Source organism: Sus scrofa, chromosome 3, assembly GCF_054392235.1.
Source record: "Sus scrofa isolate SSC_HxYL_T2T_F1_AM1 chromosome 3, Sscrofa_HxYL_maternal_Yorkshire_Landrace_v2.0, whole genome shotgun sequence".
Taxonomy (NCBI): Eukaryota; Metazoa; Chordata; class Mammalia; order Artiodactyla; family Suidae; genus Sus; species Sus scrofa.
Window position 1 is genome coordinate 123,872,821 of NC_139385.1, and position 27,754 is coordinate 123,900,574.

At 47.3% G+C, this 27,754-nt stretch overlaps 1 protein-coding gene across 2 annotated transcripts; it reads right to left on the reverse strand.

Moving 5' to 3' along the window:
• Positions 1-501: 501 nt before the first annotated feature.
• GCKR (glucokinase regulator) lies at positions 502-27,700 on the reverse strand. 2 transcript variants are annotated; one of them, XM_003354890.5, is made up of 19 exons: positions 27,584-27,700; positions 27,085-27,240; positions 26,828-26,896; positions 26,120-26,188; positions 25,401-25,474; positions 24,992-25,058; positions 24,788-24,841; positions 23,391-23,485; positions 19,604-19,709; positions 17,077-17,195; positions 16,371-16,469; positions 16,036-16,133; positions 15,616-15,692; positions 15,133-15,229; positions 14,842-14,939; positions 14,656-14,739; positions 4,438-4,587; positions 1,388-1,522; positions 502-903 (listed from the first exon to the last, which is right to left on the reverse strand). In XM_003354890.5, exons 1-19 carry the CDS (start codon positions 27,641-27,643, stop codon positions 733-735), a joined length of 1,878 nt encoding a protein of 625 aa, XP_003354938.3. In that variant the 5' UTR covers positions 27,644-27,700; the 3' UTR covers positions 502-732. The 2 variants fall into 2 exon arrangements, with proteins under 2 accessions (XP_003354938.3, XP_013843384.3); XM_013987930.3 differs by having other exon boundaries at positions 17,077-17,243.
• Positions 27,701-27,754: the final 54 nt, after the last annotated feature.

The following is a 27,754-nucleotide window of genomic DNA, read 5'->3' on the forward strand; positions in this document are numbered from 1 at the left end:
ACCTCTCCTTACTTGTGTGATTCTAGGCAGGAGTAGAGTGTTTGTGTGTGTGTGTATGTGCGTACCTACACGTTGGAGATGTGGGGATATAACGATGCTAGAATAAGGTTTGGATCAGTGACCACTGAAACGGGGTTGGAGGGCAGGTGGAGAAGGAAAAAATAAAACAAACCTGGAGTTCCCGTTGTGGCTCAGTGGAAATGTATCCAACTGGCATCCATGAGGACACATGTTCAATCCCTGGCCTCACTCAGTGGGTTAAGGATCTGGCATTGCCACAAGCTGTGGTGTGCATCACAGATGCAGCTCAGATCACGAGTTGCCATGGCTGTGGTGTACGCCAGCAGCTGTAGCTCTGATTGGACCCCTAGCCTGGGAACCTCCATATACCGAGGGTGTGGCCCTAAAAAAACCAAACCTGCTGTTGGGACCAACCCATGCCACCCATCTCGTCCCACCTCTGATCTACTGACTTTGATCTGCTGAGTTTGGAAAGTTCACTTTTCAAAACAAGACATTCCGTTTTATTTCTGAAATCAGACTTTGCCAGGGAAGCGGACCCACCAGGGAAGAGCACGATCTCCCTGAGGCAGACTGTCTCTCCCGCCCCCGCCCCGGGGGGCTGGTGCTCCCAGACACTGGGCCTCTCCTCCCACCACACGTGTCGCTGGCCCAACGAGTCCCCGCGAGCAGCGCTGGGCTGGCCCCCTCCACTCGCCCAGCAACACCAGCTCACGGCAGGGCAGGCTCTAGGGTCTCCAGGGCATCCGCGTTGCGCTTCCGTCCCGGCCCAGTGAGGGCGCTCCTGACGGCCTCACAGACAGAGGGGGCTCCGGCCAGGTGCGCCTGGGCCTCGGGGATGGAGCACCGGAACAGGAGGCTCAGCAAGGCTATGGGGATCACCTGTCGGGGAAGAGGCGGGGAGAACTGAGGCCTGGGAGAGTGAGGAAGGAGCCGGCGGAGGAAGGAGCCGGGAGCAGCCAGAGCGTTGGGTGTGGGCGTCAGAAGCTACCAGGCTGGATGCAGGAACAGAAGGGGGTTATGGAAGACCAGAAACTGGAATTAGGTGAGTCGAGAGCAGAGACAAGCCTTCATCCTGACCCAGAAAATTCCTACTCATCAAGACCTGGCTCCCAACCTAGTTCAAAGACCCCTGCCCCCTCTCTTTCCTGACTCCCTGCCTAGGCAAAACTGAAGACCCCTTTTCTGCACCCCTGTAGTACTTTTTCACAGCTCTGTGACTACTTGTCACAGTCACATCTCCTGCATGGACTGGGAGCTTGTGGGCAGAGGGTCACGGAGCTTTGCCAACCCAGCACCAAGCTAAGTGCCGGACTCGTAAGTACCCTGCAGGCGTTTGCTAAATGGCTGCCAGGTGGCGAGATACCTGTTCCTTCTTGTCTGCAGCCTGGACGTGGAAGGAGATGGGGGCTGCCCGAACATCATCTGACAGTGGCTGAGGGAAGTGGATCGCCTGCAGGAGGCTCTCGATGCATCGAGCCTTGGGCTGCCCGGAGAACCGCTGTGGGAGAAGTGGGAAGGTCAGCGTTGCGCTAGAAGGCTAGGGGAGCTGAGAAGGGGGTCAAGGGAGGAGAAAGAGGCAGGAAAGTGGGAGGCCGGGACCTCAAAGGCCAGGTGTAGAGAGTTCCTTTCTGTAGGCCATCCCACGCTCACAACCCCCAGGGGTAAAGGAAAGTTGGTGGACCCTGATGGGCTGGGTTAAACTAAAGACTTAATGGCAAATTGGTCCCATTTTCAGCCATGTCCCACCAACCCCAAAGGTCGGTAACCTTCAACTGAATTCACTTCTGGATTCCTCCCTAACCATATCCATTCCTTGGGCTACTGTCAAGACTGTTCATCTGCAAACACTGCTTCTATTTTCTCATCACCCTGCTTCTCTTTGTCTAGCTTCACGCTGTCCAATATGAATTTAATGTGAGTCACATATGTAATTTAAAGTTTTCTGGAGTTCCCATCGTGGCGCAGCAGAAATAAATCCGACTAGGAACCATAAGGTTGAGGGTTTGATCCCTGGCTTCGCTCAGTGGGTTAAGGATCTGGCATTGCCGTGAACTGTGGTGTAGGTCGCAGACACGCCTCGGATCTGGCATTGCTGTGGCTGTGGCACAGACCAGCGCCTGCAGCTCTGATTAGACCCCTAGCCTGGGAACCTCCATATGCCATGAGTGCAGCCCTAAAAATTAAAAAAAAAAAAAATTCTAGTACTGCCTTATTTTTTTTTGGCCATGCCCACGGCATGCGGAAGTTCCCAGTCCAAGGATTGAACCCATGCCAGATCCTTAACCTGCTGAGCCAGCAGGGAACTCCCTCTAGTATGTCTTTAAAAAAGAAACAAGTGAGGAGTTCCCATCGTGGCACAGAGGAAACGAATCCGACTGGGAACCATGAAGTTGCAGGTTTGATCTCTGGCCTCGCTCAGCAGGTCAAGGATCTGGCATTGCCATGTGCTGTGGTGTAGGTCACAGATGCAGCTCGGATCTGGTGTTGCTGTGGCTGTGGCATAGGCCAGCAGCTGTAGCTCCGATTCGACTTTTGCAGGTGTAGCCCAAAAAAGACAAAAAAAAAAATAGAAACAGGTGAAATTACTTTTGATCACATCTTATTTAATCCAATGTATTCAAAATATTATTTTGACATAAGAACAGTATTATTAGATATTTTACAAATTTTTTGTACTATGTCTGAAATCCAGCTGTATTACACAATTACAGCACATTTCAATTCAGGTGCTGAGTTTCAATGTAAAAGTGAAATATAGTTCTACCAAAATAACATGGTTAAAAAATTACACTGCTTCGGTTTTTAAATAAAATTTAGAGTTTGGTTCAATTCAAATGCTCCATAGCCACATATGGCTGGTGGCTACCATCTTGGGCAGCACCGTCTGTCTACATTTGGCAAGTCCAAATTCCTGTCTGGCTTTCTCTCCTTCCTGCTCCCTCATAATCCCCCACTACTCTGCAAAATGACTCTCCAGACCTGTGTCCCCCACATTCCATGCCTGGTTCCCCCTTCTGGGCCTTGGCTAATGTTCTTTCAAAAAAGAATGCCTTCTGCCTTCACCTAGCCATAACCAATGAGCTTAGCTCAAATGTCACCTCTTCCATGACGCCTTGTGTTTTGGTATAGTGCAAACAGACCCTACCCTCTTTGAAGTTCTAGTGGCCTCCAGTAAGGATCATGCAATTTGATACTTAATTGTTCTCTGTTTCAAGTGTCAGTTTTGTCTCTCCTCCTTTAGTTGGGCCACACTGGGATGGCCGGGGGTGGGGGGAGCCCTCCACATAGCTCTGGCTCCCCTACCCACCCCAATCCAGGAACTAGAAGAGTATAAAGAATTCCCCCCCCCCACCCCAGTTGGTTGGTTGGTTCACTCATTTGAGAAGTTTGTTTTAGGGACCTGGTGGCTGCTTGCTAAATGCTCATTGATTCCTTTCATGTAGTGTTGCCAGATTTAGCCAATAAAAATATGACACCCAGTTAAACTGGAATTTCAAATGAATAATGAAAAAATTAGTGTATGTCCCAAATATTGCGTGGGATATACTTATGCTAAAAAGTATTCTTTATTTATCTGAAATTCTATTGTAACCAATGTCCTGAGTTTTTCTTTGCTAAATCTGGTAATCCTACTTTCACAACATCTGTTGTGCTGTCTGCTCAGCATCCATTCTTTCTTCTCCTGGTATCAGCACCTTGATCTTCCTCTGGGGAATTATCCCTCCCCCATTCTCGGGCCATACTCTTTGATTAAGGCTCATTTCCCACCCCTTTGTCTGCTGCCATCTTAAAGGGGGAGATAATGACCCAGGACTAGGCAGAGAGCGGCTTTCACCCTGGAGAACAGTGATTGGCTGAGGGATAGGCATGTGACCCAAGACGAGCCAATGAGAATCCTCCCCCAGGTATTTGCCTGAATCCCAGGGACAGATGAACTCTCCTTCCACCAGGGTGGCGAAACTGGTGGGATGTGAGGCTGGCACTGCTGGTGGCCAATCTGCCACCTAATGGGGAAAACCTGCCTGAGGATGAGAGCAACACAGAGGAAAGCAGAACTGAAAGTTCCGGAGCACATCGTTTTGAGTATCCAGCTCAACCTGGGACGGTTCGGTTCCACGAGCCTCGTTCAGCTTAAACCAGTTATGAACTGGCCTTTTCTGTCACATACGTGTAACCAAAAGACACTTGCCTGAGAGTTATAATTTCATAAACACACACCCATGGGTGCACACACACTTCTCAAAGGGAAGGATGAGCCTCACAGAAGGAGGAGGAGAGGCAGAGGAGAAAAGTCAGCCTTATCCCGACAACATCTCCATACCTCTGAAATATGCCCTCCTACAGCAGCCTCAGCACTGAGGCCAGGCCGCCCCCCCCCCCGCCCCCCGGCAGCCCCATCCCATCATGTCCTACCTGCAGCATGGACAGTGCCCTCCAGAAGAGCTTGGAGTTGCGAATGCGGAGGTCCAACGTGTGATTTTGGAGGATCTTCCCAAGGAGCACATGGGCCCCTGTACTCACAGTATTCAGCACCCACTTGGTGCTGAGCTCATGCTGGAACTTCTAAATAGAGCAGACATATGGGGGTATGGAAAATTAGAAGACACTAGAACAGCAGCACGATCGGGGCCTTATCATCAGGCGGGAATCCAGGGATCAAAATGCAGGACGTAATTTGCTTGGCCAGCTCAGGGTTTAAATGTTAGGACAGTCATTGTAAACCAGGGCTACCCCAGGCAAACCTGGTGGCTTCACACATGTGTGTTTTTGACCCATGGTAGACAGAAATCTTCCTTCTTCCTCAGGTACCCTGGGATTTGTTCCACTAAACCCAAGGCTCCTGGAGAGCAGAGATTGGTGTCTTGTTCTACTCCAGAGCCCTGGTATTTTTGGTAATGACTGACACATGATTACTGATCAATACATGTTCGTTGAAAAATTAATTCAATTTAACCTTTATAACAACCCTGTGAAGGAGGTTTTCTCCTATCCCTGTTTCTCCATAGGTGGAAACTAGAGGTCAGACGTGAAATAACTAGATAGTGAGACGCAGAATCAGGACCCAAATCCAATTCTTGTGATTTAGTGACAAGAATGCCTCTGCCCCAGGCATTTTTTGGATGAATGAGACAACAGATGTGAAAGCACTTGGAAAACTGAAACGCTGCACAGGAACGCGGTCCTGTGCAAATACCTATCACCTGTCCTTGGCCCTCATCTCTTGAGCTTTGAGGGCAAAAGGAGTCCAGTAAAGGAATTGAGAGGATTAATTACTTGGTCCTGGCCAGGCCAAGGAAACAGGATGCTACTACTTCTACCTCCGTATGCTCGAACTCTATAAATAGCTGGTCACACACACACCGCTGTATTGAAAATACTTAACACGTGATCGATAAAGACACTGAGTATAAGAACAGAAATCTGGAGTTCCCATTGTGGTGCAGTGGAAATTAATCCAACTTGTATCCATGAGGATGCCGGTTTGATCCCTGGCCTCGCTCAGGGGTCAGGGATCCGGTGTTGCTGTGAGCTGTGGTGTAGGTCGCAGATGCTACTCAGATCCTGCATTGCTGTGGCTGTGGCGTAGGCCAGCAGCTGCAGCTCCAATTCGAACCCTAGCCTGGGAACTGCCATATGCCACAGGTGCGGCCCTAAAAAGCCATATATATATATATATATATATATGTCAATGCAAAATAGAGGGGATAAAAGCTAACTAGAATTAGTGACTATAATCAGTGTGATTTAATGACATTTTGTGACCAGCCAGTATGCAGTACTGACACTGCAGGCTGCATGTCACACTGCCCTGTGGGAGTGAGATCAATTAAATCTGGGTTATATCATTGACCACTTCTATCACTAACCATTTTTACCACTAATTGCCATGAACACAAAATATTTTAAATTTTACGTAATTTGAAGCTAGACACATTCATTTTATTATTTTATTTATTTATTTATTTATTTGTTTATTTATTTATTTATTTTTAGGGCTGCACCTACAGCATATGGAAGTTCCCAGGCCAGGGGTCAAATTGGAGCTACAACCACAGCAACACCAGATCTAAGCCACAGCTGCAGCTTGTGGCAGTGCCGGATCCTTAACCCACTGAACAAGGCCAGGGATCAAACCCATATACTCATGGATACTAGTCAGCTTCTTAACCCCACTGAGCCACAATAGGAACCCCAACACATTCATTTTAAAGTTCACATGAAAAAGGGGCAGCAATTCTACAGAAGAGTACTGAAGGGAGGAGTAACCCTATTAGACAAATATACCATTAAGTCTCTATAATCGAACAGTATGGAGGAGTTCCCATTGTGACTCAGCAGGTTAAGAACCCAACTAGTATCCATGAAGATGCGGGTTCAATCCCTGGCCTCATTCAGTGGGTTAAAGATACAGCATTACCGTGAGCTGTGGTATAGGTCACAGATGCTGCTCAGATCCCACATTGCTGTGGCTGTGGCATAAGCTGGCAGCTGCAGCTCTGATTCGATCCCTAGCCAGGATCCTCCATGTGCCACAAATGTGGCCCTAAAAAAGCAAAAAAAAAAAAAAAAAAAAAAGTATGGTACCAGCACATCAATAGACAGAACAGAACGGAACATCCAGAAATACAACAATGCACATGGGAACTAAGTATTTGATATAGGTAGCATCTCAAATCACTCAGGTAAAGATGCACTTTAAAAATATAGATCATGGCAGTTCCCACTGTGGTGCAACAGGATCAGCAGCATCTTGGGACTGCTGGGACTGGGGCACAGGTTCGATCCCTAACCTGGCACAGAGGGTTAAGGATCCAGCAGTGCCGCAGCTGTGGCTTAGATTGCAACTGTGGCTCAGATCTGATCCCTGGGCCCAGAACTCCATATGCCATGGGGTGGCCAAAAAAAAAAAAAAAAATATATATATATATATATATATATATATATATATTTATGGATAATTGGATAGTCCTTTAGAAAAATGTAAAATTGGGTCCATACCTCACCCCATACACAAGAATAAACTAATGATAGTCTGGGATTAACATATACACACTACTATATATAAAACAGATAACAAGGACCTACTGTATAGGACAGGGAACTCTACTCAATATCTTGTACTAACCTATAGTGGAAAATATCAGAAAAAGAATATATATGTACATATGTGTAAATGAATCACTTTGGGAGTTTCCATCGTGGCTCAGTGGTTAATGACTCTGACTAGGAACCATGCAGGTTTGATCCCAGGCCTTGCTCAGTGGGTTAAGGATCTGGCATTGCTGTGTGAGCTGTGGTGTAGATCGCAGACGCGGCTCGGATCCCGCATTGCTGTGGCTGTGGTGTAGGCTGGCAGCAACAGCTCTGATTAGATCACTAGCCTGGGAACCTCCATATGCCACAGGTACGGCCCTAGAAAAGACAAAAAAAAAAAAAAAAAAAAAAAAAAGAATCACTTTGCTGTACACCTGAAACTAACACAACATTGTAAATTAGCTATAATTTTAAAAAGTTTAAAACTAAAAAAAAAAATTTGCCACACCCATGGCATATGGAAATTGCTTGGCCAGGGATGGAATCTGAGCTGCAGCTGTGACCTAAGCAATGCTGGCTCCTTAACCGGCTGTACCACAGTGGGAACTTTCAAGTTAAGAAAAAAATGATTATTTATATTTACTCACAAAAAGGATAAGGTCCTAATGAATTGAAAATCGAAATGTAAAAAAGAGAGAATGGAAAAAAAAAACCTAAAAAATAATATATATGTATATATGTATATATATGTAAAACAAATCATTTTGCTGAACCCCTAAAACTAACACAACATTGTAAATTAAATGTACTTCAAGTTAAAAAATGGTTTAAAAATGAGAGAGAGGGAGTTCCTATCATGGCTCAGGAGTTAACAAACCCAACTAGTATCCATGAGGACGCAGGTTCGAACCCTGGCCTCACTCAGTGGGTTAAGGATCCAGCATTGCCATGAGCTGTGCTGTAGGTCGCAGATGCAGCTTGAATCCTGTGTTGATGTGGCCATGGCGTAGACCAGCAGCTACAGCTCCCATTCCACCCCTAGCCTGGGAACCTCCACATGCTGTGGGTGCAGCCCTAAAAAGCAAAAGAAAAAAAATAAACAAAAAACCAAAAATAAATAAATAAGGGATAATGATGACCACAGTATCATTAGAAAATGAGTGTATTTCACATATTTACATGAACGCACAGTTCACAAAAAAAATAAAGACCCTTAAGCATGTGAAAAGATTCTCAACTTTACGCATAATTAGTGAAATACAAATGAAAACTACACAGAAGGAGAATACCTTATCTATAAGACTGGAAAAATTCAAAAGCTTGGAGTTCCCATCGTGGCTCAGCAGAAATGAATCCGAGTAGGAGCCATCAGGTTTCGGGTTCAATCCCTGGCCTTGCTCAATGGGTTAAGGATCTGGCATTGCAGTGAGCTGTGGTGTAGGTCACAGATGCAGCTGGGATCCTGCGTTGTTGTGGCTGTGGCTGTGGCCGGCAGCTGTAGCTCCAATTTGACCCCTAGCCTGGGAACCGCCATATGCCGCAGGTGCCCTAAAAAGCAAAAAAAAAAAAAAAAGCGAAAAATTCAAATGCTTGACAATATTTTCAAAGAGGTTGTAGGGAAGCAGACATTCTGATATATTTCAGGTGCAAGATAGGAAACCTTGCAATATTTACCAAAATCATGGATGTATTTAACCTCTACTACTTTGAGGAATTTACCCCAAAGAAATGTTTACTTCTAACATTACAAAAATTCATGCATACTCAGTGCATCTTTTTTTTTTTTTTTTTTTTTTTTTTTTTTTGGTCTTTTTGCTTTTTCTTGAGCCATTCCCGCGGCATATGGAGGTTCCCAGGCTAGGGGTCGAATTGGAGCTGTAGCCACTGGCTTATGCCAGAACCACAGCAACGCTGGATCTGAGCTGCGTCTGCAACCTACACCACAGCTCACGGCAACGTCGGATCCTTAACCCACTGAGCGAGGCCAGGGATCGAACCCACCACCTCATGATTCCTAGTCAGATTCATTAACCACTGAGCCACAACGGGAACACCACACTCACTGCATCAATATTGGTAATATCAAAATATAGGAAACAACCAAATGTCCTACATAAGAGACTACACAAATAACCCTTGCACATGAACCAACATACCCAAAAGTAAAAAATTATGAGAAAGAGTTCTATAAACTGGAATGCGGTTATTTTCAGGATATCTTGTTAAATAAAGCACAAAAGAATATATATATATAGTACGCTGCTTCCTGTATAAGAAAGAAATGCAAAACATACACACACACACACTTTTTTTTTTGTAAAAAGAAAGACAGGAGGATGTCAGTCACTAATGAAATTGGCTATTTGCAGAGATGAGTGGGAATGGGGTGGAAGGAATAGCGAAGGAAATGGGGACATCTTTTTATACAGTTCTGACTTTTATGTCATGTTACGTTTTATATAATCAAAGGATAAAATTAGAGCAAAAGCTGAAAAAACTCTAAAGTTGAAAACAAGTAAAAATAAATGAAACCTAACTGTACCGCGTTAATAACATAACCACAAAGAGAAAGAAAAAAATGTAATACAAGTGACTTTTGAACACGTTTATCTATCTTGAGAGGGATGTGCTCAAAGGACAACAAGAACCGCAAAAATCCTGACACTTCTTGGTACGTTTGTGAACAACAGTGGTATTAAGGGAGCAATTCCAAACCTGTTTGGTATTTACGGTAGGATTGAGCAAAGGGTAACTATATTGATGATGCTGGAAATCAACCTTCTCCCTAAAGGAAAACAGGAGAAGGAGGATGTATGTGAATATATTTCCTTGTTCTTTCTTTCTACTGAAAGGGCTTAGAGGCAAAGACAAACCAGTAGCACTGAGCATAACTAGCACCTAACTTTCTAAACACCAGTCTTCACTAACAACCAGGGTTCCTTGGAAAATGACTGATTCCAGGGCTGGAACCAGGAAAAGCACAAGATGAACCAGGGCCAACATTTTTGTGCTCCTACAGAGGAGGTAAACTATTGTAGATACACACACACACACACAGAAACTCAAATGTAAATAATGAAGAAATTTATAAACTGCAGTGATTTTCAATATATCTTGTTAAGCAAAAATGCAAGGCATAAAAGAGTATACATATTGCATAAGAGAAAAGGAGAATTTTTTTTTTGTAAAAAGAAACACAGCAGAGTGTTCAAATGCTAATGTGGATAGATGTGTCATAAGAACACAGGGGCCAGCTTGAATGAGCTCTCGTTTTGAGCATTAAAATGAGTAATGACAGGAATGCATTAAAACACACTTCACCACCACAACAAAAATTCATGAGTCCATATCAATACTAAACAAACAAATACAGATAAGACGGGAAGAGAAGAGAGATTTCCTTTACAGAAGAACGCCAACTAATAAATGTAGACAGAAGGCTAGAAATAGAAAAATCACCATTTAAAACCATCATAGCAATCATTTATTCAACGAAGACTCATCAGTGGATGCTAAAACCATGGGCAAAAGACTGCTGAGAAATAAGATACGGAGAAATCTAGTAGACACACTTGACCAAATGATCAACGTGCGTCACCAATAAAGGGACACACTGACAGCAGAGGCCTCCTCATGGGACACACTGATAAAGGCACAGGCTCATTGATGCTGGAATCCTGACCCCGGAATGTAACCTGACTGTAAGGAAGAAACAATCAAGCAAATCCAATGTGAGAGGCACATTCTGGAAAACAATTGGTCTAAACTTCTAAAAATATCAATGTCGTGAAAGACATCAAAAATGACTGAGGAAGTCAGCTAGATTAAATGAACTACAAAGCTATGACAACTAAATGCAATGTATTATCCTTGAACAGGTCCTGGATCTGGAAAATAAAAACAATACAGGAATAAGTGGGGAATATTTGAATATAGTCATAACAGTGTTATATTAACTACCTTCTTCTCGAGTGTGATAATTATGTTGTAATTATGTAGGCAAATGCCCTTGTTCTTAGGGAACACAGTAATTTGCGTCAAGTATCATGACATCTCCAATTATCTTTCAAATGATTCAGGGGAAAAGAGAGATGAAGCAGATGTGGTAAAATGCTAATGCTTGAATCTAGGGGAAAGCATATGGGTATTCATTGTACTATTCTTGCAATTTTTCGGCAGATTTGAAATTTTTCAAAATAAAAGTGTGGGTGGAGTTTACATCAAAAATATTTCCGCAAGCAAAGATTTATAAGCTCTAAAAGAAGCCTCCTTATTTCAAACAATTGCAATATATTTGAAAAGATTAAAAACCAGAATCATGCAAAAGACAAAAACCACACACACGCACAAATTGATAGACCTGACTATGTAAAAAACATAAATAAAATGTCTCTACATTCAAAACAGAGAAATAAAAAATAATAAACTGGGAAGAAATATGGAACAGGAAAAAAAAAAGTGCTACTATCTTTGATGTATACAGTCCCTCTTACAAATTAGAAGGAAAAAATACCCTCCCCCCAAAAACAGATGAAAATGCCCAAGAGAACTGAAGAAGTACAATGAAAAAAAAAAAAAAAAAACCCTCAGTGGCCAATGTATATCTTTAAGGAGCCAATCTCCATAATAATAATTAGAGAAACATATTGGAGTTTTTTTGTGGCACAGCAGTTAAGGATCTGGTATTGGGTCACTGCTGTGGTGTGGGGTCAATCACTAGCCCAGGAACTTCTATACACCATGGGTGCAGCCAAAAAAAAAAAAAAAAGAAAGAAAGAAAGAAGTATAAACTATAAAAAAAACTAACCATTGTTGCTCAGTGGTAACAAATCCATCTAGTATCCATGAAGATGCAGGTTCAATCCCTGGCCTCACTCAGTAGGCTAAGGATCTGGCATTGCTATGAGTTGTGGTGTAGGTTGTAAATGTGGCTCAGATCTGGTGTGACTGTGTGGTGTAGGCCAGCAGCTGCAGTTCCGATTTGATCTCTTGCCCAAAAACTTCCATATGCCGAAGGTACAGCCTTAAAAAGCAAAAAACAAACAAAAAAACACACTGAAATGGCTTTCATTTTGCTTTGCTGATTAGTGAAGATTAAAAAGAACAATGCTACCCAGTATTTTAAGGGTGTGCAGGAAAAGGCAATTTTACACTCTGTTTATAAACCTCTTTGGGGGTGACCATATCCTTCAAAAAGCCTTAAAACTTTACATACCCTTTGCCTTAACCACCCCACTTTTGGTGGTTTATCCTAATGAATAGTCAAATGTATGCATAAGGATATTCTGTATAGCATTTTAACAAAAGCCATAGTATTGCAACTATAATGTCTGACACTTGGGTTAATCAAATTATGGTACATCCCTACCATGGAATACTGTTTTGACATCAAAAATGATGATGTAGATATAGAAGAACAGTGTTCAGAAGTTCCTGTATGGCTCAGCGGGTTAAAAACCCAACTAGTATCCATGAGGATGCAGGTTCAATCCCCGGCCTTGCTCAGTGGATTAAGAACCCAATGTTGCTGCAAGCTGTGGAGAAGGTCACAGATGCCACTTAGATCTGGCATTGCTAAGGCGGTAGTGCAGGCTGGCAGCTGTAGCTCCGATTTGACCCCTAGCCTGGGAACCGCTATATGTTGCAGGTACGGCCCTAAAAAGACAAAAAAAAAGAAGAAAGGTATACAGAAAGGTGTTCTTAATTTTAAATGAAGAGAAGTTAAAAACAGCATGTCAAGTGTGATCCTATTTTTATTTAAATATATTTACATATGCACAAAAATGCAGAGGGACATTCTCCAAAATTTGTCTGAGTAGGCTTTTTTGGAAGAAGGTAGATTATGGATTTTTTTTTTCCTTCTTTTGATTTCCGTATTTTCTAAAGCTTTGACAATAATACATTGCTAGTATAATTATAATTTACTTTAAAAATACAGTTCTTTAAAATATCACAGATTATCATTCCCTACTATATCCCCTACCCCTGGGATAGTACTTGGCATGTGATAGGTACTCTAAAAATATTTGTCAAATGAATGAATAAAAGGATCTTTTCAAGTCATGAACATGATTGAAATTTATATTGTATGGTGAAATAAACCATGGATTTAGGGTCACAAAACCTGACTTGAAATCCTGACTCCTGTCTTAGCCATATGGTCATGATTACAACCCCTTAATCTCTTTCTCTCTTTTTTTTTGCTTTTTTTTTTACGGCCACAATTGTGGCATATGGAAGTTCCTGGGCTAGGGGTCGAATTGGAGTTACAGCCACTGGCCACAGCAATAGTGGGATCCGGGCTGCGCGTCTGTGACCTACACCACAGCCCATGCCAACACCGGATCCTTAATCCACTGAGTGAGGCCAGGGATCAAACCTGCATCCTCATGGATCCTAGTGAGGTTGGTTAACTGCTGAGCCACAAAGAGAAGTCCCTTTCTCTCTCTCTCTTTTTTCTTTTTCTTTCTTTTTTTTTTTTTTTTTTTTTTTTTTTTTTTTGGCTGTTGCTGTTGGTTTTCGGTTTTGGCCACGCCTGGGGCATGTGGAGATTCCCAGGCCAGGGATCAAACGCACACCACAGCAGTGACTCGGGCTATTGCAGCAACAACACTGGACCCTCAACCTGCTGCAACACAAGGGATCTCCACAATCCCTTAATCTCCTAATTTCGGTTTACTCATCTGGGAAATGGGGACGCTAGACATACATTTCTTAGGAGATTGTTAAGAGAACTGAGATAATATATGTGAAATATTTTGCCCTATATATTTTTTCCTTTTTTGGCCACCCCGAGGCGTATGGAGTTCCCAGGCCAGGGATAAGATCCGAGTCACAGTTGTGACCTAAACTGCAGCTTCAGCAACACCGGATCCCTCACCCACTGTGCCAGGACAGGGATCGAACCTGCGTCCCAGGGCTCCCAAGACTGAGTTCTGAGGGCAGGTAGGGAGCATACCAGCTCTTGTCTGGTCAAGTTGTGAAGCTTCTTGGAAGAGGTGGTTTGAATAATGGTTGAGACCACGTCTCCCTCCAGAGCAACCCTTCAGGGGCCTGGTTCTGCCCCTGGAGGATGGATGGGGGTCAAGTGAGAAAACAGAACCAGAGACATGAAACTTCTTTCTTTCTCGGGCCATGAAGCAGAGCTGAACTGGCATCCAGAGGTCCTGATGCCCTCTCCAAATTCTAAACTACAACGTGCATCCAAAGTGATTGTTCTACAGTTATTAGCAATGCTTGTACTGGACCATCATTTCATTAGTAAGCAGGGATTGTATCAGTGGAATATTATCTGCAGTGAATTCGGCATAGGACAACTTGCAAAAAATATGCCTTAAAGGCTTTTGGATGGTGCGGGTGACTATAGCATCGACAATTAAGCTGTGACAAAGGACCCAAGAGTATCTCTCCAGGGGTTGGCGGCCTATCCTGAACTGTGCGTATTTCCAGAGAGACCTGAATGCAGTAGCCCACTGACTTGGAAACTCTGACTAGTGACCTGGTAACACAAGAACTTGCCCGGCTGGCTTGGAGGAAGTCACGAAGCTTTCAACCCCGTGCCCCCCACTGCAGATCTTACCTCCCCATCCCCCATACCTGGATGAAGTTCCCTTCATATTCGAAGAAAAGCAGTGGCCACGTGATGCTGATGATGGAAGGGAAGAGTTTCTTCAGAGGGGTCTGGAAAGACAGAGGTGGCGGCGAGAGGGGCAGGATTGTCATCTGTAGGAAGGCCTTGCTGGAACTCCCACCCGGGCCCCCTCCCGGAGGCTGGACCCTCACCGGCAGGGACTGCCCCACAGTGCCGTGTGCCAAGGCCTGGATGTTGGAGGTCTTCTCTTTCACCTGCTCCACCAGGGTCTGCACCTCGGCCAGGTTGTCTAGGAAGGGGAGAGGGCATCGGAGTGGAAAGGCTGGATGCTCCGCTGTTCCTCCTCCTTCCCTGGGGTCCAGAGCACACGCTCCAGTCCCTGCCTCCGAGCGGGGGCCCTCGGACCCAGAAAACCGATAGTTCCTCTGAGTCACTCTGCTGCCTCCATCCCCTCACCCCATCCCTCCCAGCTTCCCTCGCACCATCCAGGGTGAAAATGAAGACCACAGTGTCAACTTCCGTGAGGGCCGGCAGGATGGAAGTCAGGAAGTCCTCCTGGGAGAAGGTGAAATGGGAACCCTGGGGCAGAAAAACAGGGGAGAGGAATTCCCATGAAAAACTCCAGCACATGGACCTGGAGACCAAAGAGGGCCCTAGAGAGCATCTAACACAGAGCTTTTGTCCCCAGACATAACAATCAAATTTCAAAGAGGTCAAGTGTTTTGCCCAAGATGACACAGCAAGGTGGTGGAGGAGCACTGGACCAGAGCCAGGTTTAGGGGGTGAATCCAGAGCTTTCCACACTCCCTGTGTTACCCGCCCCCCCATCTCACAATCTCTAACCCGTGTTCCCTTCTCTGGTCCACCCCATGGTACCCCCCTACCTCTTTCCACTTTCCCCTTGTCTCCCACCCTCTGCACACCAGTTAGCTTCACAACTTCCCCACGTCCCATCCTCTTCCCACCTGGTTGATGAGCTCAGCCTTCTGGTTAAACATGTCACTGTGATCACCAATGAGAAAGCCACGGATGTCTCGGAAATCTGGGAGGGTCAAGGACAGGGAGAGAGGCGTGATGGGCTTCATGGGAAAGGAAGGGTCTGGGCTTGGGGAGGTGTCAGTGGGGCTGGGGGGAATGTGGCAAGTGGGGTGCAGAATGGAGAGTAACACTCGTGGGAGGCCAGCGCTAGGCGTGGGGCTGGGAGCTAAGGGATCAAGGACCAAGTCAGGGTTCAAGGCAAGGAGCATTTGACTGAAATGCCTCTTTAGACAGGCAGGATGGCCACTGACGGAGGAGCACCCAGGGCTTGGAGGGAAGAATGTGGATAGCAGACCAGGGGTTGGGATCAGGAGGAATCAGGAAGAAAGTCTGCACTAGGGTCCCACCAGCACCAAAACTGTGGATGCACTCGACTCCATCCATGATGGCAATGATGCCCAGAGTCTGCCAGCCAACCAGGTGCACTCGGCCTTTTTTCTCCAGGCTGAGAATGAGTCAGAGGTCAGAACACGAGAGGAGAGATCACAGGGGAAAAAAGTCCAGAGATCAGAGAAAGATACACATGGAAAAGCACAGGAATAAACCAACCAAAAGCCTACCCGGACCCTCCATCACACAGACCCGCTACCCTCCCCATGGTAAGATGTCTCGTAGAGTCCCCCCTGCTCTCAGGACATTCCCCGTCCAGGCCACTGCCCCCTCGTAATACACGTCTACACACCTGGTGCTGGCTTGCTTCATCAGCGCGGCAATCTTGGCGCTTTGACTATAGGTCACCTGATGAGCCCGCTCAAATGTCCGCAGGATTTCCAGAAGGCATCTGGGAGAAAGGCCACCAGCTCCCAGGGCAGGCCCAGTGCCCCCGACTCAAAAAGCCTGGGCACCTCCCACCCTGAAGAAGGCACGATTCCCTTAAGACTAAGTTCTGCTGGTCCCTGATGGACCAGCCGGCACTCAAGGGGCAGGGGGGAGCTTCAGCAGGCAGAAAAGACAAGAGCAGAAAGGGACAGGGCATCTAGAACAGCGGGAGGAGGAGGGGAGCAGAGCCGACAAGGAGGTAAGTGAGCAGGGTGGAAGCTCGGCGAGACCCTGGTAAGGGAAGTGGGTCCACAGCAGGATCAACTGAGGACCTGGAGCACCCCCACATCAAAGACGAGGGAGCTAGGTTAGCTCTGCATGGCCCAGCCGGGCACAGGGAGCAGGTCTGGACCCGAGGAATCCAGGGTCTGCTGGAAACAAACCAGACAGTGACTGTGTGATGGGGACAAGAGCGTCCACCTGGCAGCGCCTTTCCCGGGGTAGAAAGGGCAGGGCCTCCGTCTTGCTGCTCCCAGCCCAGTCTCCAGATCCAAACCTGCCATTCCCCCACCTGCACGCTCCCACCCGCTGCCTGCCTCTGAGCTCTCTCTGGTCCGGGTCCTCCCTACCTCGGAGATGCCTCGATGCCCCGGTCCACAGTCTTGTGAGCTGCCAGTAACAGGGTTTCCAGCAGGACCTTGGTAGCGCTTCCACCTTTCAATCGGGAGCAGCCGCTGAGGCCTTCGGGCTGAGGAGCGATGACACCCAGGGGGAGATTGGGAGAAGAAGGAGAGTCCTGGAGTTCACCAGTTAGTGACCGCTGTGCATGCAACCTGGTTAGTGGCTCTTGGACATGCGAGCTGGTTAGTGGCCACTAGGCACGCATTTGTAGGACTGGGGGCCCCCAATGTGCTGTAAGGAGGAATGATGGGTCGAGGGCTTAACCGAGAAGAGAAAAGGGAGTAAAGGGCCTCCTCTGGTCATTTCTATGGTACATTCAGGACTCTGGAGAGGAAGCCAGAGTCATTGGGTCCCCTGTTAGCTGAGAATACGGGTTTTTCAGAGAGCGTCCCCCCCCCCCCACAAGAACTTTCTCCCCACTACATTCCCTACTTTTTTTTTTGGCCGTGCAGAAGTTCCCAGGCCAGGGATCAAACCCGAGCCACAGCAATGACCTGAGCCACAGCAGTGAAAACACTGGATCCTTAACTTGCTGAGCCACCAGGGGAACTCCCATCCCCCACTTTTCTTCCTTTCCTGGCCGCACCCATGGCATATCCACCCCCCATTTTTTAAAAAGCATTTTGTGGAGTTCCCATCATGGCTCAGTGGTTAATGAATCTGACTAGGAACCATGAGGTTGTGGGTTTGATCCCCGGCCTCCCTCAGTGGGTTAAGGATCCAGCGTTGCCATGAGCTGTGGTGTAGGTCGCAGACCTAGCTCAGATCCTGTGTTGCTGTGGCTGTGGTGGAGGCCAGCGGCTACAGCTTCGATTCGACCCCTAGCCTGGGAACCTCCATACACTGCAGGTGCGGCCCTAGAAAAGGCAAAAAGACCAGAAAAAAAAATTTTTTTTTAAATAAATAAAAAGCAGTTTGTTAATCCAAACACCACATTTCATGTTCTTTGGACAGACCGATGAAGCAACCTCTGATTGTGATTGTACAGATATGCACCATGACACACCAAACAGATAAAGAGACTACAGCAAAAAGAATGATAAAAGCAGTGTCTGAGAAAAGAAGATTAAAAGTAAGTAACTGCAGGAGTTCCTATTGTGATGCAGTGAAAATGAATCCAACTAGGAACCATGAGGTTGAGGGTTTGATCCCCGGCCTCCCTCAGTGGGTTAAGGATCTGGCGTTGCTGTGAACTGTGGTGTAGGTTGTAGAAGCCACTTGGATCCCGTGTTGCTGTGTCTGTGGTGTAGGCCGGCAGCTGTAGCTCCAATTCGACGTCTAGCCTGGGAACCTCCATATGCCATGGGTGTGGCCCTAAAAAACAAAACAACAACAACAAAAAAGTAAGTAACTACAGAAAGGAAAAGATGAGCATCTGGAAGATGAAAGATACAGAGCTTGTGTGTCACATGGAATCCCTGCCTTCCTATCTCACAAAAGGAAGATCAAAGGAGTTCCCGTCGTGGCGCAGTGGTTAACGAATCCGACTAGGAACCATGAGGTTGTGGGTTGGGTCCCTGCTCTTGCTCAGTGGGTTAACGATCCGGCGTTGCCGTGAGCTGTGGTGTAGGCTGGTGGCTACAGCTCCGATTCGACCCCTAGCCTGGGAACCTCCATACGCCGTGGGAGCGGCCCAAGAAATAGCAACAAAAAAGACAAAAAAAAAAAAGAAGATCAAGGAGAATGGCACAGGAGCTCCTGTTGTGACTCAGTAGTAACGAACCCAACTAGTACCCATGAGGATGCAAATATGATCCCTGGCCTCGCTCAGTGGGTTAAGGATCCGGTGTTGCTGTGAGCTGTGACGTAGGTCACAGACAGGGCTCAGATCTCGCATTGCTGTGGCTGTAGGCTGGCAGCTGCAGCTCCAACTTGACCCCTAGCCTGAGAACTTCTATATGCCATGAGTGCAGCCCTAAAAAGCCAAAAAAAAGGAGAATGGCACAGATGTGCCCATCCCTGGCTGCAGGGGCAGGGGCAGGGATCCGGCTAAGGCCCTTGTAAGGTCAAAGGAAGGGCAGACAATGCTAGTGAGATGCAGCCACCATCCAGAGGAAAAAAGAACAGGCGCACTGAAGGCTCAGAAGGCCCACATCAATTTTGGAGAGTTTTAGAAAGGCAGAGGAATGCAACTGCATCACGTTTTCTTAAAAGCCCATATTTGAAATTTAAATGTATAAAAGACACAAAAAGAAATTCACTATCTTATTCAATACTTTCTACACACAGATTCAAAAGAGCTTCTTTAAACAGAAACTGCCCTGGACCATTTAAGTGTTTAATGATGACTGACTCAAGAGACAAGGTCAGAATGGAAATAAAACATCTTAAGGGGAAAAACAAAATGAGAAAATAGGGTTCGATTTACAACATTTTAGTAGACACACAACACCAGGAATTTAGACAAGATGTAACAGAACCTAAAATCGGAGGCCCTAAGTAGGGACACGGGGGAGGGGAGGGGGCAGGTCTCACCCCAATTGCAGGATTGAGCACAAAAGCTTCCTGTTTCTCTTGCAGTTTCTGCATCCGCTCTGCTATTTGCCGGAACGTTGAACTCCAGTCTTCAATGGGGTCATTTCTGGGGCCCACAGAGAGACAGAGGGGGGAATTATCATCTGTGAGGATCTAAAGGAAGGGCCCTGGATGGGAGCTGGGATCAAAGACCACCCTGGGGTAGGGGTCAGAGGTCAACCACTTCCTAGAGAGATGTGCTCTGATGCTCATAGCAGCCGCTGTGTCCCTGAACCACATGGATGAGGCTTAAAAAAACATCCAGCAGTTTAAGCCCAGAGCAAAGCCAACACTCGAGTGTGATGTTCCAGCCCGAGCCCAGAACTCTGTGTCCTGGTCCTCGTGCAGGTCCTATGGCCATGACCACACGAGCTGCACCCTCTGCAAGCCCCTGGGAAAATGCCTATCATCCGAATATCTCAAAATCTCCATCATATTTTCCGTCTTAGGGTCCGTCGGAAGCCTTTCCCGTTCCAAGAAACATATTCTAGAATCTGTCCAAACTGTGAACCCCTTGCTACCCGAGGGAAGAGGTAACAGTTGCCACTGAAAGAACCAAGCTGCAAGATAGGAAGTGAAGCAACAAACAGTAAGGAGACATCCCTTGAAGAAATCGATCAGGAACAAAACAAGGTGCCGATGAGGAGGGCAACAGGCTTGCCCTCAGCTCAGGCGCAACCCAGAGATCTCAAAGAGCGGGGAGCTTCTGCAGTTGGCTCCCCTGGCTTTGAAAGGGGATCACTGGTGAATCACGCATCACGGCAGGACCTCAAAGAGTTCCTTCTGTCTATGGCCTCCCACGCTTGCTGTTATCATTGCATTCCTACAAAGGTTCCATCCCTTCTTGAACTATTTTTATTTTTTTTCCCATCCCTCGGATTTCTGCAGTGAATACATGGCACATGTAACACACCCATTGGGTAAAGTGTTTCCTATCATTTGTCCTCAAACTACTTCTGACACTTCCTAGAGACCTAAGACAGAAAAGAAGCCTCAGCAGAGAGCGGAGTCAGTGTTCACTGTGCGGTTGAAAACTGAGACTCCCAGACTTGGCTGGTTATCAAAACTACCTACAGAGGTTTGGTTTTTTAATAACGACCCATGTCTGGGTTCCATGCCCACCCTGAGAGGGCATTTCAATAGTTCTGGCACGGAGCTCCCCAGATCTATATTTTTAAAAAACTTCCCAGACAATTCTGAAGATCAGCCAAGTTGGGGAGCTACTGATTTAAGGAACAACTGGAAGATCTCCACGCCTGCATTGTTTGAAATCCTTCATTTCACTTAGTCATAGTGCCTGAAATTAGCATCCACTGCAGCAGATATATTTGTGGTGAAGGAAAGTCCTCCATTAAAAGAGATCAGGCTCTTTTACACCTTCGTGTGAATTACACTACACGGCCTGGAATCTGGGAGTTTAAAAAGGAGCTCAGAGAGAACTCAGCTGTCCCTCTCCCAGAGACCACCACTAAATACACCAAGCTGCTCTCGAGTAATCACCAAGCTTCGGCGGGAATACCTCCAGGGACGGGAAGCCCTCAGCTTCACGGGGCAGCCCACTCCAATGGTTTATTTAGCAGAGCTTTCCCAGCCTGGCTGTGCAGCAGAATCTCTAGCGATGCTTCCAAAAATTAGATATATCAGGGCCTTACCCCGAACCTACCACATCAGACCTCCCACATAAGAATTTCTCTCCTTTTTCCTAACAGTCTCAAGGCAGGGCATCCACAGGATCACGCCTGAGCATTACTGGTTTGCGACACTGGCCTTCTTTGAGATCAAAGTGGCCATTTAGACAGAGAGTAAGAGGGAGGTGACTAGAGGCACAGGGATCTCAGGAAAGGGGAACAGGGTGGGGGAATGTGAGTAGCCAGAGGGGACCAAAGAAGCTTCTGGAATGAAGGACAAAGGGCTCTAATTTAAGGCAGCAAAGGAGACTAGGAAGCCAGTCAAAACTCAGCAGCTACTCGTCTTTGAAAAAAATGCTTGAGACCCTCCTCAGATGAAAATACAGATCTTTGGAGTTCCCGTCGTGGCACAGTGGAAACACATCTGACTAGGAACCAGGAGGTTGCAGGTTCGATCCCTGGCCTTGCTCAGTGGGTTAAGGATCCTGTGTTGCTGTGGCTGTGGTGTAGGCCGGCAGCTGTAACTCTGATTTGATCCTGAGCCCGGGAACCTCCGTATGCCACGGGTGCGGCCCCAAAAAGCAGAAAAAAAAAAGAAAAGAAAAGAAAGAAAGAAAGGAAATGCAGATCTTTGTGGTATGCATTTTCCTGACTCTATTCCATCCGCTGACCCTCGTTTTCCTTGCGTCTTCTCCCCCTGCTTTATTTTATTTTTTAGAGGCTGAAAACTTTTTTTATTTCTCAGTGAATTTATTACATTTATAGCTGTACAATGATCATCACAATCCAATTTTATAGGATTTCTATCCCACAACCCCAGGAGGCTGAAAACTTTTAACAGCAGTTATTGAACCATGACAAGTTTATGCCGTAATTGATTTTGATGTATAATTAATGAGGGACAGATCATTACAGCGAATATGCTCCGAAAAACAAATCAATGCATAGCCGCCTCATACTTTGAAAGTCAGCGGATCTGGCGTGGACTCAACTTCTCTAGGTAATGTGAATCCCCTCCTGCCTCTGAACCGACATGAACATCCTTCTAAGGCAGAAATCAACCCAACCTTTCCTCAGCTGGCAACACGATTCCATAACAAACACTCCTCAAAATCCCTACATAGGGTCAACTGGATTCCAAAGCAGATCTTTTCCAAGATACATGGGAACTTTAGCTTTTCTTTCTATTCTTTCTTGGGTCTGTTCTTGGTCAGAGTTGTAGCAAAAATTATCAGGGATGGTCCAGGTCTTCACTATTGTTGATTCTTTTTTTTTTTTTTTTTTGTCTTTTCTAGGGTCACTCCTGTGGCATATGGAGGTTCCCAGGCTAAGGGTCGAATCAGAACTGTAGCCGCCAGCCTACGCCACAGCCACAACAACGCGGGATCTGAGCCACCTCTGCGACCCACACCACAGCTCACTGCAACGCCGGATCCTCAACCCACTGAGCAAGGCCAGGCATCGAACCTGCAACCTCATGGTTCCCAGTCAGATTTGTTAACCACTGATGCCACTATGGGAACTGCTGTTGATTCTTGTTTGAAGAAAGATTTTGTTTGCAGAATCTAGTTTTATTCACTCTCTGCCTTTTCTTTTCTTTCTTTCTTTTTTTTTTTTTAAACCATTGCACCTGCAGCATATGGACGTTCCCGGGCTAGGAGTGGAATTGAAGCCACAGATGAGGCCGCAGCCACAGTCACGCCAGATCTGAGCCGCATCTGCAACTTGCAGCAATCCTGGATTCTAAACCCACAGAGGGCGGCCAGGGATCCAGCCTGCATCCTCAGGGACACTGCTAGGTCGGGTTCTTAATCCACTGAGCCACAATGAGAACGCCTCCCTCCCTGCTTCAAACATACGCCTTCTTGTGTACACACCCTTTGTTGGCTGCCCTCAATCCTTTCTGAAAGGAGAGCATAAGTCAGCCCAACCAACCAACCAATCAACAAAAAACCTCATCAGCTCAGCAACACCCCATATTTAATATTCTGAGATTTGGTGAACAAGACCCGATTGGCCCTGCCCTCTCCTTAGTGACTGTCCCCTTGGTTTTCCTAGGTTGCCTCCCCGCCTCCCCTGGGGGTCTGGCCAGTTACCACCTTTCATTACAGTAGGCTCACCTGGCCATGCTCACTGGGTTGAAACCAACCAGGACCGGCAAAAAGACGGCTGGGTTATCCATGCAGTAGTCCATCTGGCCCGCCACAAAGGGAGCCTGGTGGCAAGAAGAGAGAGGAGGGCATGAAGATGGGGACGGGGCGGGGGTGGGGGGGGTACTCGAGTCCTGCCTGAGGACCATGTGCATCGGAATCCCCGCCCCCATGCTTGTTTAAATGCAGGTTCCTGGGCCCCGTTAAAATCTACCAGTTCCAAATTGGAAGTGTTGAGCCCATGGGACTACATTTACAACCAGCTCCTCCCAGGAAATCTTCTGCACGGTAACGTTTGAAAATACTGAACTAGGAGTTCCCATCGTGGCACAGTGGTTAACGAATCGGACTAGGAACCATAAGGTTTCAGGTTCGATCCCTGGCCTTGCTCAGTGGGTTAAGGATCTGGCATTGCCATGAGCTGTGGTATAGGTTGCAGACGTGGCTCGGATCCCGCATTGCTGTGGCTCTGGCATAGGCTGGCAGCTACAGTTCTGATTGGACCCCTAGCCTGGGAACTTCCATATGCCGCAGGAGCGGCCCTAGAAAAGGCAAAAAGGCCAAAAAAATAAAAAGGAAAAGAAAAGAAAATACTGAACTAAACTGTAAGTTCCATGAGGCCAGAGTCCTGCTCTCGAGTGCCTCATTCCACTTCTAGCGCTTGCTGGGGTCCAGTTTCTGCTCAGTGACTTCTAAGAGCCAGAGTCAGGGCTGCAGAGTGAAGGGGAAACTTGGGGTCCTCTAGTCCAGAGCTTCTCAAATAAACTACCTGGGAAACGTGCTAAAATGCAGATTCAGACTCACTGGGCCTGGGGTGGAGAGGCCCGATACTCTGCCTTTCTAACAAATCCCAAGTGATGCTGAAGCTGCTGGGGTGAGGCCCGCCCTTGAAGCAGCAAAGGACTGGTCTGGGGTCAGCTTTGGCTGTAAAGAGCCAGAAAGCAAATATTTTCGGCTTCGTGGGCCCTGTGATCTCTGTCCAACTATTCACCTCTCCTGTTGAATTGAGAAAGTGGTCATGGACCACATGTAAGCGCAAATGGCCGTGTTCCAATAAAACGTTATTTACGAAGACAGGCACCCACTGGATTGACCCGCCGGTGTCAGTCACCGACCCCCGGACCTCTCCATCTGTTCTGGTTGTCTGGCGGACTGACACACAGTTATTCTGAGACAGGATCCCTTCCCCCCTTGTCCCACATTCATACAACCGGATCCCCGTTAGTGAGAGTAAAATCGAAATTCCTTACGCAAACCCTGTTTTCTAGCTACAGCTAGACGATTGTGGTTGATTTCTCTTCCATGCTATTCCACCCTCCCCCCTTCCCTCCGGGGAGACTGGGCCACCCAGCCTGTCTCACACTCACAGAGAGTCCCACCGAAATGCCAATGACGATGACCCTCTTCTTCCCAGCCGCCACCTAGGAGAGGAGGAAGGGTGAGGTGGGTGCCACCAAAAGGATTCTAGGGTACAAACCTACTTGTGGGGATGTCAGGGCCAAGAGCAGGAGAGGGAATAGGCTTTGGCTGGATGTTGGGGCATCGACGTAACCCCAGTGGAAAACACAGACCTTCTTCAGCTCCTCAATCCCGTGCAGGGCACTATCTTCTGTCCCCTCCCTAGAGGCCACCACAGACCTAAGAGGACAGACTCAAGGTCAGTGGCACTGGTTGGGAAGCAGAAGCCTATGGTTTATTAGGGCTGCTTTAAGAGAAGGGAATGAAGGGAAAACTAGCACTGAACGAGCACCTGCTATTTCTTGGGCACCACAACAAACACCCTATAGGGTGGAAAAACCTAACTAGCTACAGGGGTTAGTCAGGGGCCCATATGTATGAGAAGTGGGCCAGGTCTGAGGCAATAAGGAGTGGAGGGACCAAAGCGAACCCGTCACCATCTCCACGTAAAAGCATTCAAACTTAGTTTCTAACAAGTACGGTGCAGGCCAAACTAAATATGCACAGGCCAGCTGGGCTTACCTGTCTCCTCCTGCAATGAGGTATGTGTAAAGAGGTTTCTGTCCTAGACCTCTCATCAGCTGGTTAAAGGAGACCTGCCAAGGGGGAGAGGACATCAGGGAGGAATGACAAGGAAGGAACAGTTATCTTGGATTTTCAACACCTACACGGTAGAGGCTGTATAATGACTCTCCCAGGTCAGTGCTTAAGCTGACACTGCTTGGAATCTGATGCTTAAAGATGCGGCTTAGAGATGATTAATGGGGTGTGGGGGGGATGTAGAGGCACTAGCAATAGACTGGTGGAGCTCAGATGGGCTCAGAAGAAACGGGACTCCATGGTGAGATTGAGCTTTTATTTCTTTGTTTGCTTTCTAGGGCTGCACCCGCGGCACATGGAAGTTCCCAGGCTAGGGGCTGAATGAGCACTGCAGCTGCAGGCCTACACCACAGCCACACAACGCAGGATCTGAGCTGCGTCTGTGACTGATGCTGCCGCTCACAGCAACACTGGATCCTTAACCCACCGAGTGAGGCCAGGGATCAAACCGGCATCCTTATGGATCCTAGCTGGGTTCGTTACCACTGAGCCACAACAGGAACTCCTGAGGTGAAGCTTTTAGAGAAGAAAGAGCCAGAGCTAGAAGGGTCCACCTAGGAGCTTAGCTATGATGAGCTTTAGGGTCCTGAGGGTTACCCAGAGAAGGCAGAGGGAGCCAACCCGGGGATCAGAGTACTCACCGACATGAGGAATGCCATCCTGCCAGAGGTGCCCCCTCCACTCAGCACCACCAGCCCCCCTTCAGGCTCCTGAGAAGAGAAAAATGCCCAGGTCTCCAGGACCCAGCTCAGCTCGAGGGCCACATATTCTCTTCTTCATCAGTAACAGAACTGTCCTCTTACCCCAAAAGCAAGCACAACAGAGAGGATGGTGTAGCAGAAAGACCCTTGGATTCGCTCAAGAAACTTCGGTGTGACACCCCCCCACCCCACCCCCACCTTAGCTACTTATTCAAACCCTTGCTTATTCCAGCACGAGCTGAAAGCAGCTTTGTCATCTTTAAATAGACAGACAGACGGACAGGGAGACAGACTCGGCATAATTGTGCAACTGTTAGTCGCGATGTATTGGAGCAAGCTACAGTGATTATCTTAAGTCTCTGTTTTCCCATCTGGGGAAAAAAAAAAAAAACAACGCAGAGACAATAAGAGCACCTGCCCAGGTTTTTGTGATGGTAACGCGGATGAAAGCGCAGGGCGGGTTACAAAGCCATAGGCAGTAAGAGTGATTACAATTACTGTCCATTAGTAAGACATTCATAAGGATCCAAGAGGGAAGACCCGGAGAAAGCAGGACTAAGCTCTATCAACGGGGAAAAAGGGAGAGGAAGGAAAGAGACAAGGATGGGCAACACACATCTAAGCAGGGCATGGATGGAGCGTTGGTACCTTCAGCACTTCCTGAACTTTTCCAGCCACTTGTACCATGGTGGTCAGAGTGGACTCACTGTAGAGTCGCTGGAGGCAACAGGCGGGCATCAGCAGCCAAGGAAAGGCCGGTGGGTGGAGGGGTGAGGGGTCAGGTGGAGACACTCTCCAGTTTCAAAAAATTAGGGACCATGGTCGGGGAGGGCAGAGGTTGAGGTGGGGTTGGGGCTGGGGCTGGCATCTTTATTTGCAGTGTCCAGGGGATGGGGCTGGGTCACCTGGTATGTGGGCATGACTTGCCCCTCCTCCTGGAAGATCTCAGCATCACACTGCCCCAGCAATCGAACAATCTCCTTGGCATCTGCTTTGTCCAGGTCCTGGGTCAGTGGGTTTGACTTCTCCGTGATTGGCAGGGCTGCCTCATACCCGGACAACTAGAGGGAGGGGGTGGACAAGGTTACAGGCAGGGAGCAAAGCCTCATTCAGGCCTGCGGAATTGGAGGTGGGAGTGGCCGTGGGCTCAGTGCTAGGACTTACACACACACACACACACACACACACACACAGCATTTAGCCTGCACTTGGTACTCTGGGCCTATTAGGGAAAGAAGATCAGTGTAAATCAACCACACTTTAATAAAAAGAAAAAAGAAAGAAGACCAGGAAGGAAGATGGGAAGGAGAAGGGGGGGAGCAGAAACCTGGGGTGGAGGGAAGTCCCGATGAGACAGGATTCTAGGAATCAGCCCAGAAGGCCAACAGGAAGAAAGGGTCTCACCTCCCACTTGCCAGGCTCCGGGGTCTCAATCACATGTTGAAAGCGTTTTGTGCCTGGCATGGTCCAATGCTGTGGACACACCGTCGAGCCTGCCTCTCCAGCCACAAAACCCCTTCTGTCCCACTGACTCTGCTTCCAGCTGGCAGGCCCTTATCTGAGCCACAGTGATGA

Bases quoted from the DNA above. Each gene is read 5' to 3' on its own strand.
- GCKR (XM_013987930.3), bottom strand. From the start codon at position 27,643: ATGCCAGGCACAAAACGCTTTCAACATGTGATTGAGACCCCGGAGCCT. The intron at 24,842-24,991 runs GTCTGTGTTTTC...CTCCTCTCCTAG, and splicing joins GGATTGAGGAGCTGAAGAAG to GTGGCGGCTGGGAAGAAGAG. The intron at 14,740-14,841 runs GTGAGGGTCCAG...CTGTCTTTCCAG, and splicing joins CTGTGGGGCAGTCCCTGCCG to ACCCCTCTGAAGAAACTCTT.